The 23,482-nt window shown below is 41.2% G+C and overlaps 2 protein-coding genes across 4 annotated transcripts; one reads left to right on the top strand and one right to left on the bottom strand.

Annotated features, from left to right (window-relative positions):
• Positions 1-7,874: 7,874 nt before the first annotated feature.
• LOC112887111 (40S ribosomal protein S29) lies at positions 7,875-9,539 on the bottom strand. Its single transcript, XM_025953207.1, has 3 exons — positions 9,381-9,539; positions 8,785-8,884; positions 7,875-8,149 (listed from the first exon to the last, which is right to left on the bottom strand). Exons 1-3 carry the CDS (start codon positions 9,440-9,442, stop codon positions 8,141-8,143), a joined length of 171 nt encoding a protein of 56 aa, XP_025808992.1. The 5' UTR covers positions 9,443-9,539; the 3' UTR covers positions 7,875-8,140.
• A 134-nt stretch (positions 9,540-9,673) lies between these two features.
• LOC112887110 (histone deacetylase 6) lies at positions 9,674-13,919 on the top strand. 3 transcript variants are annotated; one of them, XR_003227489.1, is made up of 6 exons: positions 9,674-9,815; positions 9,917-10,125; positions 11,775-11,900; positions 12,635-12,898; positions 13,435-13,514; positions 13,597-13,919. XR_003227489.1 is itself a non-coding variant. In XM_025953205.1 (4 exons), the coding sequence occupies exons 1-4, from the start codon at positions 9,774-9,776 to the stop codon at positions 12,813-12,815; spliced, it is 558 nt and encodes a 185-aa protein (XP_025808990.1). In that variant the 5' UTR covers positions 9,674-9,773; the 3' UTR covers positions 12,816-13,114. The 3 variants fall into 3 exon arrangements, 1 of the variants encoding a protein (XP_025808990.1); XR_003227488.1 differs by having other exon boundaries at positions 13,435-13,919; XM_025953205.1 differs by lacking the exons at positions 13,435-13,514; positions 13,597-13,919 and having other exon boundaries at positions 12,635-13,114.
• The last annotated feature ends 9,563 nt before the right edge of the window (positions 13,920-23,482 follow it).

Below are 23,482 nucleotides of genomic sequence, written 5' to 3'. Positions count from 1 at the left end.
TGCTGCATATCTTGAATCTATGCTCGTCTCATGTTTCTTTGAATCTAAGGTTATTGATTTTTGTATATTTTAAGAGTAAAAAAAAATTGTTCCATTATATTGAAGTTTTAATTATTATCATATCAACAAATAGCACGCGCGTGCTGCGTAGGCATTTTTACTAGTACAATAAAAAATTTCAAACTTTAACCAATACTAGTTAAAATTGTTGGATGAAATGATAGTGGATTTATCGAAAATCCCTTTGATTTGCTCATCCATCTGAATCTTCCTCTTGCTGCCATTGCCCCACTCGCTGAAATGAGGCTACATGTGCTCAGTACTAACCGCCGATATGGCTTTGCTATTGGAGTAGTTTTTTTTCCTGGTCGTTTAGTCTTTATCTGTATCCAGATCCCATCAGTTAAGCTGACGAGGCAACAGAGCTCTCAATGGATTCCATGGGAGTAGTGATAATGTTAGCAAGAATCAGAGTTCAAAATATGCCCACGAAAGAAGGTAGTACAGGATGCAATTAGTTTACATTTGTCAAAGATGCTCATCTGGAAAGAAAAGAAAATGCCCCCGTACGGTGTGCTGCTGCTGCATGAACCATGGCACTAGTGTGGTTTCTCCCCTTTCATTTGTCACCTACATGGCTACAATGTTTTATCCAATAGAAACAAGTTGACAACTTGGAAGGCACTCTGGCATTCGGCTAGGACCAAACACTTCTGAGGCCAACTTCCGAACACATGTCGCCATCTTTAGCCACATATCATCTACATCTGCTCCTTCTTCCCAAGGCCCCTCGCCTAGCATCCTCTCCTTAAACGTTTGTGCCTCTTCCCCTCTAAACTTCCACCACTTCGTAATACGGAAAGGTTGTGCTCACTGAGTTTGAGCTATCATCTTCTTGAAGAGTGGATCGATGTCGGTTGCTTCTCGTCGTCCGTTGAGTATGAAATCCTAGAGCCAATGTGCAATTTTTTTTTGGCCTGCCCCATCTCCACCCCTAGGCTACACTCCAGGACCACCAGTACCATGGTGGTATGGGTATACCCCCAACCCTAACCCCCCACGAACCTTGCCTATGGATCGAATGCCAGAAGGGCTAATACATTGCTCTTTTCCTTATGTGTCTATTGGGATCCAGGTATGTATTATTTTATAATTATTCATTAATTTTGTGTTCCTCTCTTACTTTATTTTATCTCAACATGTAGAACTTAAACTATGGGTATCATGCACATCAAGAGGAGACTGAAGAATAAAGCATTATATTTATGTGTTGAACATATTTCTGTACGGAGTTTAGTAGAATTTTATTATGAAGTTATGAACCTAGTATCCATTTATGTTCTATGCCCTACATGCTTTTTATGGATTGTGGACAATTTAGTGTATATGAACTATGCCTATGTGTTTTTTTATGGACTATGGTGATATATATATATATATATATATATATATATATATATATATATATATATATATTTGTGTGTATAAATTATCATCCCACACATACAAAACTAATAAATGTTACATAAATATATGTCATGTATAAATAAAACTATTGCAGTAACATACTTATCAGCATATTTCTCGATTTATCAGTCGAAAATCACCGATTATCGTCGATAAATATCGATTATCGACAATTTAAATTTAACCATTCTTATCAGTCGATTTTTACTGATAATCATCGATAATCGATCGATTATCGTTACCGGTGACCACCGATTTTTATGGTTACCACCCATTTTTAACCTGTCAACGGTAACGTGAACCTTGCCCGGCCCCAGCCATCTCCGCTATCGCCCGGCCTCGGGGCTCCACCTCCCACCCTCGCGGCGCGGCTCCACGGTCCCACCCGCCCGTGCCGTCGTTTGGCCTCGCGACATGGCTCCACGGTCCCGCCAGCCCGTGTCGCTCGCGCTGCTCCGCCCGAGCGCTGAGGCCGAGCATCATGTGGAGCTGCGGGCGTACTCCATGCCCTTGCGTCCGCGCCACGAGCGTACTCGTGCTCGGCGGCGGCGGCAGGCAGCGGTGGCTCGACGACAAGATGGAGTGCCGCCGCAGCCGCGTCAAGGAGTGGCAGGAGGGGGCGGCGGCAGGCGGGGCGTACGGCGGTGTCTCTGAACAGGAGCTTTGCTCTCTCGCTCTCTCTCTCTCACATCTAACAGAACCAAGGCAGCCGCCTTGATCTCCTCCCTAGAGCAATCCTCGCTCAAGGAGAGCCCCTAGCAAGCTTCTCCGACCCCAAGCTCCATCACCTTGTTTCCTCTACTGCTGGTTCGCGTGGCTCGTGTATTATGTAGAAGCAAACTATCAAGCATGTCGACGATGGTTCAGTCTCTCTATGGTTATTTCAAATGTTTAATGACACTTCCTGCCAGATTGTATGTATAATTCGAATATTGTATAATGATAGATTTCTGTTAGTGCTTCCTGCCAGAAAAATTATCCTATTTACTTCCCGTTGTCTGAAACTCTGAATACGGTATTGACACTTCCTTTTCTTCGAATAATGACAATTTTAAGTAATGAAACTTGGCGATGGCCGCATAATAGGGTCTTTATAGTGCTTCCTGCAAGAAAAGTTATCATGTTTACCTCCCGTGGTCTGAAACTCTGAATACGGTATCGGCACTTCCTTTTTCTTACGATAGTGACAATTTTCAGTAATGAAACTTGTCGATGACTGCATAATAGGGACTTTATTTATTATTAGGCATCATGTGCTATTCAGAGTTTGTTGTTTCCGTTGTGAGATTTGTTCAAACCATATAATTTTCTTTAGTGTACATTGTACTGTCAGAGTTTCCAGCAATAGTTGGTTTATTCTGAAAAATAAGCAGCATCACTATGTAGATGTGTGGTTCTGGGTTGGTTATTGCACACACAAAAATTAATGAGAACCAGATTAACTTTGTGTTAGTTTTTATTAGTACAGCAAAAGGCTACTGATTTAACATTGCCAGCAAACATCCATCTCATGAACAGATCATGAGTGGCTCAGTGCTTTGTCTTGACTTATTTGCACGTAGGTACCTATAACTGAATCCAAAGTGGCTCAGTGCTCTGTGTTGACTCATTTGCAGGTAAGTACCTGTAACTGAATCCAAAGGATAGGGAGAGGAACATGAGGAGTGAGAAGGAGCATGTCTCTTTCCAGCTTGTTGAGTTAATCTGCCACCAACATAGAGGAATATTTCAAATTCCTGATATATGACCAGTCCTATGGAAAACGCTAGGAGCAGCATAACTTGTAGCCTGTTTGTATTTTTTTTCTTTTACTCTGAGAATGTTTTGTACTCGTTACTCAAATGCTCCCTTAGGTTGCCATCTATAACTTGCAATCTTCAATGCATGTTATTTTTAGTAGTACCTGCCATTTAGTTCTTCTATGTAAACATTTGTGTTTTTAGTTATTTTATTTGCATGCATATCTTGAAATTCGTTGGGGCGTAACCCTCTTAGCGACGCGCTACATCGGAACCCGGGTGTGGTGTTAAATGGGCAAGCGCCAGGTCGTCATCCCCTTAGGGGCGCGTCGTATCGTGATCCGGGTACGATGATAAGTGAGCAAGGGTCGGGTCGTCGCAGCCTCTGTGGCGCGCTACATCTGCGCCCGGGTGTAGTGAAAAATGAGCAAGGGTCTTCGCATTTCTCTCGACGGGTGCGAAGGGTAAGGAAGCTAGCCGAGCCAACTAGGATTCGTCTAGGTAGTTGGAACGTAGGGTCTCTAACAGGTAAGTTAAGAGAGCTAGTCGATGTAGCAATTAGGAGGCGTGTAAATATTCTACGCGTGCAGGAGACTAAATGGAAGGGCCAGAAGACGAAGGAAGTGGAGGGTTCTGGCTTCAAGCTTTGGTACACGGGGACAACCTTGGGTAGGAATGGTGTAGGCATCTTGATCGATAAGAGCCTTAAGGATGGAGTTGTAGATGTTAGGAGACAAGGCGACCGGATTATCCTAGTGCGGTTGGTCATTGGAGATTTGGCTCTGAATGTGATCAGTGCCTATGCCCCTCAGGTAGGTCTTAGTGAGAGCTCCAAGAGTCAGTTCTGGGAAGACCTTGATAGCATGGTTAGTATCGTGCCTATCAGTGAGAAACTCTTCATAGGAGGAGACCTCAATGGCCATGTGGGTGCGACTAATGTAGGATATGAGCGAGTACACGGGGGTTTCGGGTATGGTAGTAGGAACGAGGGGGGAGGATGTTTTGAATTTTGCGTTGGCCTACGACCTGCTGTTAGCGAATACCCTCTTTAGAAAGAGGGAGTCCCATCCAGTGACCTTCCATAGTGGACAATACTCGAGCCAAATCGATTTTATCCTTGCTAGGAGAGAGGATAGACGTGCTTGCTTAGATTGTAAGGTGATACCTGGGGAGAGTGTTGTCCCCCAACACAAGCTTGTGGTGGCGAATTTTCGTTTTCGGGTACATGCCCACCGGAACAAACGTGCCAAGATTGCGAGAACGAAGTGGTGGAAGCTTAGAGGGGAAGAGGTACAAACGTTTAAGGAGAGGACGCTAGACGAGGGGCCTTGGGAAGAAGGAGCAGATGTAGATGATACGTGGCTAAAGATGGTGACATGTGTTCGGAAGGTGGCCTCAGAAGTGTTTGGTGTGAGTAGGGGAGGCAAGCAGGAAGTGAAAGAGACTTGGTGGTGGAATGACGAGGTGCAAAGGGCTATTAAGGAGAAGAAGGAGTGTTTCAAACGCCTTCACCTCGACAAGAGCGCAACCAACATCGAGCGATATAGATTAGCGAAAAGGTCTGCAAAGCGAGCTGTAAGTGTAGCGAAAGGTCAGGCTTTTGATGACCTGTATCAACGGCTAGGTACGAAGGAAGGAGAGAAGGACATTTATAGGATAGCTAGGACCCGCAAGAGGAAGACAAGGGACATAAACCAAATCAAATACATCAAGGATGGGACAGATCGACTTCTGGTGAAGTATGAGGAGATCAAGGACAGATGGCGAGAATACTTCGACAAGTTGTTTAATGGGGAAAATGAGGGTCCTACCTTCGAGTTGGACAACTCATTTGATGATACCAACATACGCTTTGTGAGGAGGATTCAGGAGGCAGAGATCGGGGAGGCTTTGAAGAGGATGAAGGGAGGTAAAGCGATGGGTCCCGATGACATCCCCATTGAGGTGTGGAGATGCCTGGACGAGAGGGCGGTAGCATGGTTAACTAAGCTTTTTAACCTAATTTTCCGGTCAAACAAGATGCCGGAGGAATGGAGGAGAAGTATATTAGTACCGATCTTCAAGAATAAGGGAGATGTTCAAAGTTGTACTAACTACCAGGGGATTAAGCTGATGAGCCATACGATGAAACTTTGGGAGAGGGTTATCGAGCATCGGCTAAGAGGATTGACAAGGGTGACCCAAAACCAGTTTGGGTTCATGCCTGGGAGGTCGATCATGGAGGCGATTTTCTTAGTACGACTGTTGATGGAGAGATATAGAGAGGAGAAGGACTTACACATGGTCTTTATTGACCTAGAGAAGGCGTATGATAAAGTACCGAGAGACGTCATGTGGTGGGCCTTGGAAAAACACAAAGTTCCAACTAAGTATATTACCCTCATCAAGGATATGTACAAGGATGCGATGACTTGTGTTCGAACATGTGATGGCGACACCAGTGACTTTCCAATTAAAATAGGACTACATCAGAGGTCAGCATTGAGCCCTTATCTATTTGCTTTGGTGATGGATGAGGTCACAAGGGACATACAGGGTGATATCCCTTGGTGTATGCTCTTTGCTGATGATGTGGTGCTAGTTGATGAGAGTAGGGTAGGGGTTAATATGAAGTTAGAGCTGTGGAGACACACGTTAGAGTCGAGGGGGTTCAGACTGAGTAGGACCAAGACCGAGTATATGATGTGCGACTTTAGCCCGACTAGGCATGAGGATGGGGACGTTAGCCTCGAAGGAAGTGGTGGCCAAGAAGGATACTTTCCGGTATCTAGGATCAATGCTTCAGAAAGATGGAGACATTGATAAAGATGTTAGACATAGAATTTCAGCCGGGTGGTTGAAGTGGCGGCAGGCTTCGGGCGTCCTCTGTGACAAGAAGGTGCCACAGAGGCTAAAAGGTAAGTTCTATAGGACGGCGATTCGCCCAGCAATGCTATACGGTGCTGAATGTTGGCCTACAAAAAGGCGACATGTCCAGCAACTGAGTGTAGCAGAGATGCGTATGCTGCGTTGGTTCTGCGGGCATACAAGAAGGGATAGAATCTGGAACGAAGAGATTCGAGATAGGGTCGGGGTGGCACCTATCGATGAGAAGTTGATTCAACATCGGTTGAGATGGTTTGGACATGTACAACGGAGGCCTCCCGAGGCGCCGGTGCGTAGTGGAGTTTTAAAGCGGGGTGATAATGTAAAGAGAGGTAGAGGTAGACCTAGACTAACTTGGGACGAGACGGTTAAGAGAGACCTTAAGGAGTGGAATATCGCTAAGGAATTAGCTATGGATAGGAGCGCTTGGAGATTAGCAATTAACGTACCTGAACTGTGACCTTTGTTACTTTTTGTTTAACCCCTAACTCTTCCTTTGGCTTGTGCACTTTTTGTGTTTCTTATTCTTGTTTTCTGTGGTTTTCATCTCAGTCTACCCCAACTTGCTTAGGACAAAAGGCTAAGTTGTTGTTGTTTGTTGTTGTTGCATATTTTTTGTGTTTCTTATTCTTGTTTTCTGTGGTTTTCATCTCTAGCCTACCCCAACTTGCTTGGGACAAAAGGCTAAGTTGTTGTTGTTTGTTGTTGTTGCTGCATATCTTGAATCTATGCTCGTCTCATGTTTCTTTGAATCTAAGGTTATTGATTTTTGTATATTTTAAGAGTAAAAAAAAATTGTTCCATTATATTGAAGTTTTAATTATTATCATATCAACAAATAGCACGCGCGTGCTGCGTAGGCATTTTTACTAGTACAATAAAAAATTTCAAACTTTAACCAATACTAGTTAAAATTGTTGGATGAAATGATAGTGGATTTATCGAAAATCCCTTTGATTTGCTCATCCATCTGAATCTTCCTCTTGCTGCCATTGCCCCACTCGCTGAAATGAGGCTACATGTGCTCAGTACTAACCGCCGATATGGCTTTGCTATTGGAGTAGTTTTTTTTTCCTGGTCGTTTAGTCTTTATCTGTATCCAGATCCCATCAGTTAAGCTGACGAGGCAACAGAGCTCTCAATGGATTCCATGGGAGTAGTGATAATGTTAGCAAGAATCAGAGTTCAAAATATGCCCACGAAAGAAGGTAGTACAGGATGCAATTAGTTTACATTTGTCAAAGATGCTCATCTGGAAAGAAAAGAAAATGCCCCCGTACGGTGTGCTGCTGCTGCATGAACCATGGCACTAGTGTGGTTCTCCCCTTTCATTTGTCACCTACATGGCTACAATGTTTTATCCAATAGAAACAAGTTGACAACTTGGAAGGCACTCTGGCATTCGGCTACGACCAATCAGGAAGCACCAGAGTAGGCAGATGTATCAAACTCAACATTACAAACCACCCCAAGGTTCAACAAAACAATATTCAGCAATGTGAGCTTCCTATATCCCCAAGGTTCACTGTAACTCATTAGTAGCATCAGATCCTGACCAACAAAAATACAACGAATAAGCAGTTGCGATTGCTGAAGCTCATCTGCGATTCAATTTGAGCTTCACGCCTCATTGATGAAAATGATTCGTAATGAGACTACAGTTGCTAATGCCGAACGAAATAACTTGCACGAACAAGCAAACTATGATCCGGCCACAATTCCTACTGCCTAACATGTTCAAAATTCCAATATCTATCCCCAGGCACCACAAATAGGTCCCTATGGCACGTTAAATATCACAAGTTCAGCAATAACCATCCAACTTGATGCTCAACCAGACAGATAAGACGGTGATCAAACAAGGTAGCTGAAATTCTGCACATATGCAGGCAATTCATGGTTCGAACATGACAGACATGGCCAAGTTCTCCATCAAAAACACAGGCAGACTTCACTTGCAGAGTTCTGAACAAAACATCAAAATTACTGGAATTTAAATTATCGCCTCGCCTCTATCACATGGTCCATGTCATACCAGAAGATGGCATTCTCATAGCCCACAGCTGCCTTCAGCGGTACTGCACAAAAATAGAGCAGCGATTCATGGGTTAAAGAGCGATAATACAACCGTATTGCCAAGCCTACCAAAATTTACTAGTAGCATATTTGTAGCATAAACATGATCCTGTAAAAACATGAGATGAGAGCCACCATTATAGAACAAGGATAACTGCACAGGAGAGGGCACAATACTACAAACTATCAAGGAAATGACCTAAATAAAAAGAAATGGTCAGATTGTAAAAATGTATAAAACAGAGCAATAACACCAAAAGGGAACCAACATCATCAAATAACAAAACATCTATGGAATCTTCAGTCAGAACTTTGTGACGTTCATTAAGAAACATATAACTGCATACATGGTAAACTAGCTGTCCAAACATCATAAAGTAATTTTACTGGCATGTCGCATGTCACATAATAATTTTACTGGTGGTAGTAGCTTTTTTTAGATCATTCATAAAAAAGACCACTACTAAAGTTGTGATGCATCAGAGATTATTGTACAGTAGAAAAACTTAGCCTGACCAAGATTATGCAAACTAAAACAAATATCCCAGTAGATGTTCAAGTATTTGCAGTCCATACATCCAATACACCATGCAGGTAAGCATCATTGTCACAGCAGTTTGAAGGTTATAGGGCATACCTTGATGAAGCCAATGTCCTTGGCGTTGCTGCGGAAGCACTGCCTGCAGCACATCAGCCCGTACTTCCTAATCAGACCGTGAGGGTTGGCACAGACCCGGCTGCCAAAGCGACCAAATTTGGGTTAGTACAAGAATATAGAGGGATGGCCTTTCAATAGCACAACGTCACTAAAATAAATTCCAAAAAAAAGTCTAGCACATCATCACTCATATTAAGTCTATAAGAATAGTGCAAAGCCTAGCCTAAGCAGCCTATGGTTTCAACCCTTGTGCATAGACTACTTCTGTAACACAAGCGTTGCAAGAAAAGGTTTTGTTGCATTAAGACGTCGTAAAAATAAATCTCCAGACAAGAAAATCATCTACTAAAGCGATCTATATGCGAGCAGGCCAATCAATTTAACTAGCAATCCTATCAAAACGCTCCACATCTAATAGTTTAATAGCTCCAATCACATCAAATCTAACACCAATTGCAGCAGAAACCTACAAATCACCGATCGCCGCAAGAACTTAAACAATCGCCAAAAAAGACCTCGCCAAGAGCCGAAGCCGCCATGCGCGAGAGGTGAAGAACGGGAGCGAGCGCACGTACCAGACGCGGGATCCGGGCCCGTAGTTCTTGGGGTGCGAGTTCCACACGTTGGAGTGCCCCATCACCGCCTTCCTCCGCCGCCGCCGCAGGAAACCCTAGCGTTCCTGAGGGAGAGAGAGAGACAGAGAGAGAGAGTTGGTGGCGAGTGGCGGCGGCGGGAGCGGGGACGTAGGCTTATATAGCAGCCGCGGTAAACCCTAGCGCATTAGCGGGCCCTATTGGGCCGAGAGGCCCTTAGATTCACGGGCATTGAATTGAGACCCATGGGCCCGTTGGGCCGCAGGTCTGTGCGACTTTTACCAAACTCTGGCACGAGCACGACGACGACTCCGTTGATCGATTCGTCGTCTCCTCTATTTTCCGCCGCCGCCGCCGCGTCTCGCCGCTCCGACCATGTCCTCCGCCGCCGGTGAGGACTCGTCGTCGTCTCGAAAGGTGCGAGCTTGAAACTTAAAACCATCTCCCCACCCACTGTTGCTTCTGCCTTTTCTCTCTCTCTTACCTCCCTCCGGTCGCGTGCGTGCGTTCTGTGGCAGGGGAAGGAGAGGGAGGAGGACGGCGCCGGCGAGAGCCACCGGGAGGAGGGGGTTGCAGTGATGGAGGTAGAAGTGGATCTGGGCGACCTCTACGGCGCGGCGGCGGGGTGGGTCGAGGCGCGGACCAGCTGCCCGCACCTCGGCACCATGCCGCCCACTGGTGCGGCCGAACTCGCGCGCGTGCCCCCGCCCGACTCTCCGTGCTCCAGGTTTGGATCACCTCCCTCCTGCTCGAATTCTCTACGGATCCTTTGGAATCCCCACAGCTCAATTTTCGTGGACAACGGTGAGATGATTGTTTTAACAAGCAGAGGAACAGTGTTTTTTTTTTACTTGCTGACAACAAGGCGATTATTGATTCAGGACCTGTCCATTGTTTCTTTGGTTGGACAAAACGTATTAGTTCATCGATTGCAACAAAGCGTAGCTGAATAATGTCCCAGAGAAATAGCTAGCTGGTTGCTGAACCTACCTGGGGGCAGCCGTTAACTGCCCACTGCTCAGGCTGGTGTTGGTTGCACTGGTCTGAGAATTGCAAGACGATAACAGAATGGCTTAGCTTCTACTGTGTAGCTCTCGCAATGCTTTCAGCTAGGGAATCTGCATTTAGTTGCTGCCTTCCCCGGAATGGATTTTGTGTCACTAAGAAGGTGGGGGTGAGATTAAATTGACTTTGCTTTTTGTTCTTTCCTACTGATTAGTTACCCTGCCCACTGAAGCTAATGCCCATTTTCAGTTCCTATTAATAAGCAAAGCTTGAATGATCCAGGGCTGTCAAGTAGGTTGCGGGAGAGGGCTCATATTCCTCCCCCCCCCCCCCCCCCCCCCCTGTTTAGCCTAAGAATTCTTGACAAGTTGACATAACTTGCATACCTGTAGAGCACGATATAAGTGTATATAACCCTTCGAGCATTTATGCCAGTGACAAATGGAAATATTGTTATATGCATGTGGATACAATTTGCTAATTTCTTCTTGAACGGGTGTTGTAGAAATATTTTAACCAGGTTATTAAGTTCTTAATGTCCCGGATTTTTCCTTTCCAGTTGAAGAATTTGTTCTTTCCACTAGTAGTCACTATATGTACACCATCTCTTTGTCCGTGCAAAAAAAACATTATGTCTTTGATCCCATTCTTGTCTAACAATCTTTCCAATTTAAAATAACATCCAAAACACCAATATTTTTGGAGATGGTTACGTTCATTGATTTTGAAGACAATTCTCTTGTTTTCCATTACTACAATTTGATTGAAATGGCGTCTACCTTAATGTTATTTCTTATTTGTCCTTATTGAAGTGATGAAATATCTAATGAGATGGTGATGCACTGATGCACTCACTCATCACTATATTATACTAGTGATATGTTGTGCGGTGTGGATGGCATGTAAAAATGCATCCCCATGTAGACATGCTATCTAACTTTTCTATGAAGGAGATGTAAACTAGTGCCATTTCACCTTAAAATGTTTTAAGTTGTTTTGATGCACTGTAAACATTTTGCTGTCAGATGTTTTGTTGACATCTTCCGGGCTATTGTATGTGAAAGTACTTCTATGCTTGTTGATGCCCTAACTCCATTGAGATGAGTTGGCACATAAAGGCAGTAACATTTAGTGTCAACATTTTCCTGTACTGAAAGTTGGCCCATGGAATTTTCCATGGTTATGAATGGAAATATCTGTAGTTACATATCTTTTTTGTGGTAATTCAAAGATGTCATCTTCATTTAATTTCATTGAGTGGATGCAGACCAAGTGGCTCCATAGATTTATATAATTGTTGAATACAAAGTTCTGCAGAATATTCATGTCTGAATTTTTTTTTTTTCTCATGAGGAGTTATTTTCCATGCAGATGTCATCACCCTGCTGAAAACTGGCTATGCTTGATCTGCAAAGATGTGCTGTGCAGTCGTTTTATCAACAAACATATGTTGTGCCATTATCAAGAAAAAGGTCATTGTCTTGCTTTGAGCTTCAGGTAATTTGCTAAGCTTGCTTCGATTAACTTACTTTTATTGCAAATAATATTCCTTGGTTCCACACAACACTATTTTATCCCGACTTCATGATTATGCATGATCTTAGGCTTTGCCCACCATTAAGTCTGAATAAACTCTTTAGTATTTGATACCCTACATACATGGTTTCATAGAAGAAATAATGTTATCTCAATATTTTTATACCAGTTCGACATGTGAACAAGTCAGACCAGTGACCATTGAACCACTAACCTCACTGACCCAGCTTCTATCTCTATGCTTTTTAAAAGCCATTGCAATACTAAATGGAGCTTTTTGTGGTTTTATGATTCATTGTTTCACGCAATCACTCATTGAATACATGATCTGTTGATCCACTTTCTGATGAGCTACTACCTTAGGCTAATAAACATTGAAATAGTTGATCCTGTGGAAGGAAAGCTCTGAACTTGCTGGGTAACTGAATTATTGATCAAAAGCATGACTTTTTAAACCCCGAACAAAGAGGAAATTAAGTCACAACTCACAAAAAATACATCTGCAAAATCATGGTCGCTCTTAGATAACATTATATTTCTTTTATAAAGCTGAACTACCTGTTGTGTGCTGCTTTTCTCTCGTCCTATGTATCTAGCGGTCTAGCCATGACTTGCGTGCTTCCATGTCTAGTTCTTTAACTTGTGCACACCATAAGATTACTCTTACTTAGCATTGTGTATATAATGTTTTGCAGTGATCTGTCAGTTTGGTGTTTTGGATGTGACTCATACCTAGACGTTCAAGCAATCTTAGAACTGCGTCCAGTCTATGAAATTGCACATTTATTGAAGTTTGGAGAACGTCCACCTTTTCGATCACTTGAAGTACTGGATTTGAGCACCGGTGAAAATAGAAGTTCGTCATCAGCGGCCTAGTTCTCTATATTCTGTTACTGAATTTCTTTTCATGGTGCTTCAATCAGATTCAGACAGACAGTTGGCAGTTGTCTACTAACCTGGTACTTGTTAAGCTTCCGTGCGATATAATTCATCTGCCCTGTTACTTTCGGTTACAACATTTTAACTACTCAGAGCTTCCTTAGATAGTTATCGTGACGTAGTTTGTTTTGGTGGACATGAAGCAAACGACAGGTGTAAAAGTCTGTACCTTTGAAGATGATAAAGGCAATATAATTACTTTGATATAGACATCCAGAAAAGTATTGAACTTCGAATATCTTTTGTTTGCTGACTGATGTTATCTTATCCGCTAAAAAACATGAAAGTTTAGTTATGTGGCATTTGACTTTAGGCTATGATGTTACACTTGGTTCATCATCCTCTAGTAGGTTGTTATTACTTATATATACTTTTTGTGATCCCAAAGGAACTCATGTAGAACAGAATTTAACTGTGCGTGTCACCCTCATGGAAGCAATCTAACTGCATAAGCTTTAGAAACTGATTAATTTTTGCCTTAAATATAATACAGGACAATGATTTAAGATCGAGCAATCCATGTGAAAGTAATTCTGTAATATCCATTGCACTTCAGGGAACCGTCCCAGGAGCTTCAAGGTCAACTAGGGCACTTTGCGATAAGCATCTAGCAAACTCTTTGCATCTGAAAAATCGGTAACAACTGTTAAAAGTGGTATGAGCTTCTGGGAGGACAAATACTGAAATGAAAATTGTTGCATGGCCTTCTTTTATGCAGAATGATTGATAGATACTGATGCCATCTGATATTCCCTGGGGTGATAGTGATATCAATTTGCCACTTGCCTAATTCTGTCTGTCCAATCAGATGTAAAAAAATATCTGTTCTTTCGTTGTCACTCGCGTGCTTGGCGAGGTATGGTGGATCCGTGGATGGTCATAGGATGGGATTTTCCTTAAGTAGCAGTAGCATTTTCCTTAAGTACTAAGTAGCATTAGATGCATCGTTATTGTTAAATCAAGCATTATCATGTCTATTTCTAGCTAGTGCTTGTTTGATCATTATTGTGATCAATAATCATTCTATATTGTAATCTCAAATATTACTGACTTTTTGGCTCCAAATCCAAACGGTTGACAGACCGTTTGGATAAACTAAACATATTAATACGACAGTATGCTATAATTGTTTGTGTCCTGCTATCCATAATGAGGAAACATCCTAGTTCCATATATTATGGTTGCCTTTTCGAAAAAGGTGTTTGGATGTTACACAGAAAATGAAATATTGTGTCACACAGTTTTCTTTCACTTCTAAGCATTTGCTAGATACAATATTTTTGGGCGACATGCATTCCCATTTCAGATTTTACATCATAGTAAAAACCTGAACTGGGATGTAAGAAAGTTTCAAACTTATTTAGTTTTCAAGTATCGCATAACAAATAACTTTGGACGTGTTCTTTCTTCTCTTAACTTGTTAAGCCTTTCTTTTCATGCCCTACCTTTGAAGTTCACACCTCATCTGATCATGGTAGTGGTTGAATAGTGACACTCTTCAAATGACATGTATTATCTCATAAATGCGCCACTTACTGTTCACTTTTTCTGGTGAGATATGTTTCTGTAATAGGCATGATAGGACTAGATTAAGCATCTTGCGCATACAGTTTCTGAGATGCTGCGTACTAGTTTGATCAGTTAGGACAAGTGTGCATTCAGTAGTTGGTATTGGATTGAATTTTCGTCACTGTTGAGGACGAAAAGGTAGGGAGGTGTTGCGTAGGGCACTTACCAAAGGCCTGGATTGTTTGGTCAGGTGTCCATATCAGGAGAACAGCAAATGCTGCCATTATGCACCGAGGTCTAAAATTAACTGGTGAATGTCAATATCCGTGGAATCAGATCCTCTGACTTTCAGATGAACAGGTATGGCGTGCCTTTCGTCATGGGCACCATCTGATCATAATTTGGACGGTTGATATCGAGATGCTTCTTTCCATTGTTTTTGTGCCATCTGATAAGAACTTGAACGGTCCATGGAGTTTTGAAATTGCAGTGAATTTTTTAGTTTTGTGTGTTCGTTTGAATTCCCTTTTGGTGACTTTTGAGTTTCATGTGTTCATTAGGATTAAGACCTGCCTTTTGTTGTTGGTGCCATAGTTCCTATCATGGATACATGCGTGTCGCGCATTCCTGGAATTGTGCCGTGTTGGGTCATACAGGTGGTGGCATCATGCCAGATTGCCAGTGATGTTGAACTGCATAGTATTTCCGCCAATTATGCAGAAGGGAACATGTCCGACTGTCATTTTTAGGCCGAGGAAAAGGTTTTCCGGCTATCTTGATTTGCTTTGGAGAAACAAAAAAAGGTTGTCCTTTTCGAGCACTCAGATCAGATCCAATGCAATGTGATTTCATCATGTGAGACTGAGAAGCTATCAGCTGCAGCTGCAACCATTCATCTGTGCCGTCTTCAGTGCAGGCCGTTGGGACCATACGTACCATACTCAAACATGCCAAGTTGGAAAGGGGCCCTAGCGTACTCCCTTTCTACGTGTCAATGGCTGTGGTTTCTAATATTTGACCAATGCTTATGTACTTGTAATAAGCACGCCACAAAAAAAAAGAGACAAGAGAGAGAAAACAAAGGTAAATGCAGGTTTGTCTGGCTTCTCTATGTCAAGAAAAGCAAGATGGTAACTTAGCCATCAAGGCTCTGCTTGAAACATGAATTTCTTTTAGAGGATTTAACACAAGGCGTCCAGTTTTATTGGATGGAGTGAATCCAGTTTTATGTACAAAGAAAAACGACAATAATACATCGACACACAACAACTTCAAATCAACATTAGAACCTCAATGACACCGCTCCCAAGCAACTCGCAAGATCAATGACTCATGTTCCCACATATGCTTGAAGGCTAACGACTGCAATGATCCTAAAGATCACCTCTGGTTGTGGGGTTGGTGATCAATGGAACTTAGCAAAGCACTACCATTCTGATGGAGGTTGCAGGGGAGTGTAAAGGTATCAGATGATTTCTCATAAATTGGAGATGATGCCTCTGGCTGTTGAAAGTTGATCCCCAAATAATCACTGTAGTACCACAGAATCTTGTGCTTAAGTGCGTATGGTACTAGTGGTGATGTCAGCGCAGTGGCCTTAGATGAAGGGCAACTCCTAGAATGGAGCAACAGATGGAGAGAAGAGTATGTAAGGAAAAGAGTGGACATCGTACATACTACCTCCATCCGGAAAAAATGCAATTGTCGCTTCATAAGAAGTCAACCAATTGTAAATTTATATAAAATAGTACTAACATTTATGATACACAATTAAGTACCATTAGATTAACTATGGAATATATTTCATACTAATCCTATTTGGAGACATGAATGTTAGTACTTTTTGGTATAAATTTGATCAAACTTGAAATTTTTTGACTCTTTGAAAAACGAGAGTTGCATTCTTTTTAGAATAGAGAGAGTAGGTTGTATGTGATTTATGGACTTGAAAACAGGAAGTCTCTACCTTCAAAGGGCCACACGGGCAAGTGGACTACCATATAAAAGTAGGGGCAGATCCAGACTTGGACAATAGGGAGGGGGTTCTCTACATTCATCTCCTTTTCCTCTCTTTCTTCCTCTTCTTCCTTCCTTCCTTCTCCTCCTCCTCCACCTCATGCTCCATTGGAGTTTCTTGGTTGGGGGGGAGGGGGGCATGATCCGCCCCTGGCGTAAGGATCATTTAAGGCGGTTCAAAGATCATCTCATATGGTGATATTCCAAATATTTGCATAAATACATTGAAAAAATAACAAATAAACATAAAAGCTACCTCCAAACTATCATTGTAACGACCCTTTAAAAGGCGCAAGTCACTGGTCCTGGGATTTGAATCCATGGGCGCTTCCTTCAAACGGTGCTTTCTTATTATCTTCCCACTTTACCATTGATTGTTGGTTTCAAAAAGATAGCTTTCCTTTCCTGGGATTTAATTTTGACTATTATTTAGGTATAAATAACTTCAAACTTAAAAGTTGTCAACTACATAGTTGTAGATCTTGACAAGGGCTACAATTTATAGCAAAATTTTCCTTCATCTAATTACATATCAATATTTTATGAATTTCCATTAATGTCACCACAAACTTACAAACAACGACTTGTTTCTAGGCTTCATCAGTCCAACTTAGCCATCACATATATATTATCATTTTTATCCTGAAATCATTGTCCTTATAGGCTTATAGCTGATCCTTTATCAGACATATATATCGTCTCATGATGTTTTTACTGCCATTAGGGAGACCACTTAACCACTTCTTATACCATTATCTCACTATGCTATAAGACTATCATTAGAGTTGACACTTAATATATCATTATTTCATTATGCTCTTACTCATTTAACCCCATCATATGTCATCATTTTGTTATATTGTTGCTACAAACATAGTTAATCCCACTTAATAGATCTATAAATACCATCATTTCATTGTGTTGCTGTAGTGGTATATAGTATACTTATTTCAAACCATAAGCAAAATAACCTTCACAGATTAGTTTTGAAAATATTATCATTCACAGTTCTTATTTGGGGATTATATAAAATAAAAGGTTATACCACATTGTTCTTGTTTTGAATATTCTCTATGGTTGCTTATTTGAGAAAGTTCTTCACTTAAGTCATTAGTGATAATGTTATCTTATACAGTTCAAACATAGACAAAACATCCAATATTATGTCTTCTTTTTAGTGGTGGAAGGTTAACAAGGCTGCTGCGTGGTGGATGGAGATACAACCTTTAATGGAAAAGCTCCAGCTTTTTGCATCCTCCAATGCATACAACCTTTGTCCATTGTTACAATAGCTCATCATAAACAAAGAAAAAAAACATAGAAGAAGTGTGTATTCATGTCGTTAATATTTTTTTTCTACAAAGATGCATTAACAAACATGTGTTGCACGCACAGCACGGTCAAGTAATGGTGGATGGTTAGATCATGGGCGGTGGATCAGCATAAGTTGGCGTTCGTAAGAGTATAGATGCTTGTTTTATGTCTTGAACAAGAGGAATAATATTGTTTCTACGCGATCATTGTAGTGGTGTTGTTGAATGACGTAAACATGTGGCTTGTACCCCCTAGGCCCTAGCGTCAGTGATCTCACACTAGTGTGTAAAGCCACTTTTTGTGTTGGTCATTTTAGGGTTATGCTGGATATAATATATGGTGCCTATGATAAGGTCTATGTATCTTTGCTTTTGGCCGACCAGAAAAATCTCCATGAAAGCTTGCCTGCTGTACGAGACCACCGCACTTTGCGTGAAGCCACTTGTGAGAAGCATCCAGAGGCACTAATATCATCCCTTGTCATCGATCAGTTATTCTTCTGCAAGTATAATTGCCGTCTGATCTTACCAACATGTGAAGAAACTAAAAGAGATAAGTGCAATGCATCACTTATTGGGTGCAAGCTTCTCTCTTTTTTTTATTTTTTTTTTTGCTCTTTTCTCGTTTTGTAACTTCTCTTTTTTTTCTAAAAGAAGAAGAGTACAAGCTTGATGCACGCACACATTCACATCAACGCATGTCCATGTACATGCTTCTTAGCATACATATAAATTAGATTGAAAACTGAATCTCACATGACGTCTAGGACAAGCTAATAATCAGTTTATTTGATTTTAAATATATAACATTATTTAGGACAAGCTAATTACTTCCTAACTTAAAACAGAAGGATTACTAACCATTCAAACTCAAAAAGCTGAATTTTCTAATTTTAAAGTTTTTTTTCAATTTCTAGGTTCTCAGTACGACTCTTGGAAGAAAGAACCTAGTCCAACTCTAGTATTCAAAATTGAGAAATTAGTTTTCAAAAAAAATTTGAGAATTTTCCCTAATCCCAACAGAAATTGTAAGTGAGGAATTTTTTCTTGATTGTACAGGAATCGAGGAATCCATATGTTCCAATGCAAACCAGGCCCCAGACTTAGCCCCAACATAATTGAGTATACACAGGACCAGCTAGCAGTAAACAAATGATCGTACCAGAACGAAAAAGTGCAGATAGATGAGAGATGAGTCATGAACCATGATAGCTACAGTGCATCTCCCAACCCTTTTCTTTTGATCCATCACTGCACAATGTATTGGAGGCACTGAGAAAATGCAGCCAGAATTCAGCACGAACAGCAGCAACTGTAGATCGTCAGGATGACTTCACGGATGAAAATTGCTTCTGGAACCCTAAGCTTTGGAGGCCTCCTTCCTTTGCAGCAAACTGAGGCCGTCTTTTTTGACCAAACTTTCTTATGCGACATGCACGCACAATTCTCCTCTCTGCCGGCCATCTTTCTTTGTGCTTTTCTGGATGGGATGAGCAGCATGAGCAGTTCATTCCACTAGCTCGGGTCGGTAGTTTTCACCAAATGACGTCAAGGGTTTTTCCCCCCTGAATTTGTAGTCCTTGGGACCCAAGTGAATTCATCTTTTTTTTTATTTTTTGTGAAACGTGTTTTTAAACAAACAAAGCAGAAAGCCAACGAGTATCAATAGTCGACTAGTGCCCTTGTGATAAAACTCACCCTTGTGGTATTCTAATTTGTCTTCACAGGAGAAAAAAAACACCAGAAACCTTTAGTGCTAACTGCTAAGCAAGTTGGAGTAGACTCCGTTATGAAGCTCAACAAAAAAGAAAGAAAGATAATACTCTCTCCGCGTTCTTTAATATATGATGTTTAGGACAAGCTAATTGCTTTAAAATTAAACTTCCCCCTTATATATTTACGAATGGACGGAGTAATACACAGTGACTCAATTCCCGTCAGGGATCGGATTAGGTGCTGATGTGCACACACCAATGATGGTGCTTGCAATCCATTGCAGCAGGACCCCCAGCACGCATTGCATGGATGAGGCGATGTGCCTCCTCAACCCGGCAAGGCGTGCTCCACTGTCTTGGGGCCATCTGAGGCGAACAAGAAGTGGCTGGAGCTTCCAAGAGAAAGATTCTCCTTACACCGTACCATCAAGTGGCTTCCCCATGTGTTTCACTTGGAACCATCCCCACATTCTTTTCTTATTTAGAGGAGGAGTATGTACCACTACTATACCACCTGCAACAACTTGTTTGAAGTATTGCTCAAAACTAATTAACTAGTTTATTTGATGTAATTAACTAATAAACATATATATGTCTGATTTATCTCTAGCTATCTCAAGCTCCTTGCTCGGAGTTTATCTTGTCGCGGCGTATCCTTCAGAAAAAAAATGATAAACTTGCATTGATCGAACAATCTTGTAGGAATCCATGGTTACAGCAGTATGCTCAAGTTGGTGAAGCGATTACATCTGAAGTTAAAAACAAATTATTATGTTTATAGAAAATCGTAAGTTAGACCAAATAAGATCTAGACTCAGCATATGTACTTCCTGAATTATTAAAAGAGTATGCTTAAATTATTAGAAGCAGCAAAGATGCAAGGACTCATCCTACTTTGAGGTTTGTGAAAGGTATAGCGATAGTGTTGATCATCTATAATTAGCATGGTCCTAGAAATCATTCGGCATATAAATTGTTTGGATTGATAAGTTCAAAAATATAAATGTCTGGAAGCAAGACAAATTTATCGAACTAACCAAGTCCTGGGTTATTTCAAGTGTGTGCTCATCAACAGGAAAACTATTGGTACTTTCATGTGCCTTTAAGACAAAAATTATTCTACAGAAGATGCAAACCTGCAATCTGCTATTTTCCAGGATTTGTTTGATCTGCACCTTGTTACTATGGACTATATATTGTATAATTTGATAATTTCTGTCTTAGATAGTTCAACGAGCAGTGTACATTGACGAGGAAAAATCATTATACAAGAACCCTTGAATTTGGTCTCCTTTACGTAAGTGAAAATGAAAATTAGTTAATTCAAGTATCTAATAAATTAGTACATAACTTTTAGCAATCATTTCTGTTGTGCCCCTCACATGCAATTCTGCAAGAGCTAGCTATCTAAAAATTCACATGCATACTTACACATTAGATCTTCCAATCATATGAATGATAGAAGCATAATTGGCTTTCTCTGCATTTCAAATGCTCATAAATGTGAGATCAAAAGACATCACACATGCATGGGCTCATGTGCAATCTCAACTACTATTTGTAAGGAGATGGGTTAGGAGGACTGAGGTAGGTAGATCTAGAGAATTTGTTTTGTTGTGCCAAGCACACAAGGTAGACCCTGTCATGGCACCTTATGTGCTGCTGATGTGATGCCATGACACAATCATACACCATATTGTGGGTGGGTGTAGTACACACATGCCAGCTTGGTGTGATGGTATGTTACCATATGAAAACACGCCTGGGCTTCTACATGTGTTCATGCAAGTCAGTCCTTTGCTGTTTCCCTGTTGCTGTGTATAGATATCTTTCAAGAAAGCAGAATCGTGACTTTCGTGGAGGAGAGCCTAGCCACGATCCAAGAACACGATGAGGAGACTCGCAATCGCTGACAAAAAAAGAAACTCCTCAATTTGTTATAGTAATTGTGTCCTCTCGCAGTCAATGCAACATATTTAAGATGAAGAATCCAAATTTAAAAAATCGAGAGAGCAATAATAGAAGAATTTGTTCAATCTATAATTAGTTACTCAGCCTTCTGCCTACATCACCAAAATGACATTATCTTATAATTAAGGAGTTCGACAGATGTGTTCAGAATTATAAGATGACCGGAATGATTTAACTTTCGGGGGAGGGCTTTTTTCCCTTAAGCCTTATAATCCAAGAAAACATCATCATGCATGTCCATCCGCCTACCTTTTTAGAAGGCTTTCTGCAGCATTATTTTATTTTTTTAACTTAATTAAGCTCATCCAAACATTTTAGAACTTTCTACAAAAATAGGTCATTTTATATCGCTAGAGGAATGATAGCTACCCGATGAACTTGTTGACGAGGGCATGATTTTCTTGTGGGCATTTTCCACATTCCAGGTATTTTTGAGAGGGACTGCCACAAGTTTTCATTGCGAAATAGTGATATAAATTGAGCTCTCAACAATATGTCAGGCCCTTTTTTCTGTTAAATAAGTTTCCGTAAAATTGATTTGGCATTGATCGACAGGTAAAACTCGTTTCCTATATATATCCTCAGGTAGACTCCACATGAAAGTATCTGGCAATATGTTCTTTACTTGCAATAATCTTTTTTTACGCAGTACTTGATAAGTTGATAGTCGGTGAAGATCAATTTTGAAAACAATTATAAACCGAGGACGTATGAAGTTATTTAAACTGAGAATTTTTCATGTACAGGATCGAATAAGCTCAGATCTAAACCACATCGTCAATGGCCCGAGAACTTGCAAAGAAGCTAGTAAAACTACAAGTCTCTGCAAATTAATCACATGCATATGGATGTTTTTACCAAATAACAACTAAAAAACAAAGAACGGTGCTTCCAATAATACAGGGAACAAGAATTGTGGCTGTGAACAACCAAAGCATCCAACAAAATCACACATCCTCTTACCAAAGCTCAAGTCGTCTACAAGCATCTACAAGATACATCCAGCTAATCCCTGGGATAGGTGACAGAGACCTGCATCTGATGGCAATGAGATAGAAAATGACAGGGCTGGCACCATGGTCTGGAACTAATCATGCAGCCCTGGATTTTTCAGGCCCTGACTTGTCCCAATCCCTGGAATGAGTCCAAACCCCCAGTGACAATGAGCAGTTTGTTGCTTGCATTGCATTACATGCCTCACAAATCTGAGGGTGTGGAGGGGACCAGGCCAACACATGTTATTGTTACCAACCACTCCACATTACTCACCATCCAATCACATTGCCCAATCTTGAGGCTGCACATGAAGCCAACACAAGATCCAACTTGAATTCTGAATCTGGTCAGGATTGACTGCTGGATCTAGGTTTTGCTGGTACAGATCAGAGGTACAGCTCCACCTGCACTGTAAAAAATATGCATACATGGTAAAAATGGTAAGGTCTTGTGCTTACATTCCTCGTGCTATCCCAATCGTCAGTGCGCAATTTTAAATCTATTTCTCATGTGATGCTAACTTGCTAAGGTAGATAGATGTTCTGACTTTGAATGACAGTAATGTAAGTGCATACATTATTGGAGACAACTGGTGATGCTAATGTTAATCCAATGAACATGTGGGCATGAGATCCAAAACATTTGCATGCCTAGTTGTCTGTTCAGTGATCCTTCTGATGTCCTGATCCAGAAATAACATTCAAAACTATCATGGCTACACAACCCCAATGGAGAGCACCAGCAACAGCACAATCCACAGAGAGAGAATCGAACCTTGCATATATGAATATGCCATGGATGAATAAACGCTTGCGCTATAAACATGCGGTTTCAAACTGTATGCATAAATGAGTACCGACAGCGAAAATCATGCGAGACGTAGCACCAGATGGGGGCGCATAAGAATTTCAGCGCTGCAAGCAAAGAATATAATAGCTGGGGCTTCTTATCTTGGTCCTATCCTTTTCTTGGCACTACATAGGAGCATCTTGGGGGCCTTTATCACATATGAACTCGATTGGCCTAAGTGACTTGGATTTGTTTGGCATGCCCACGTGGGGCCCACCATGACAGTAAAACTAAT

The sequence above is a fragment of the Panicum hallii genome, chromosome 3, assembly GCF_002211085.1.
Source record: "Panicum hallii strain FIL2 chromosome 3, PHallii_v3.1, whole genome shotgun sequence".
NCBI classification, from domain to species: domain Eukaryota; kingdom Viridiplantae; phylum Streptophyta; class Magnoliopsida; order Poales; family Poaceae; genus Panicum; species Panicum hallii.
This window is presented reverse-complemented; position numbering and strand designations above follow the sequence as displayed.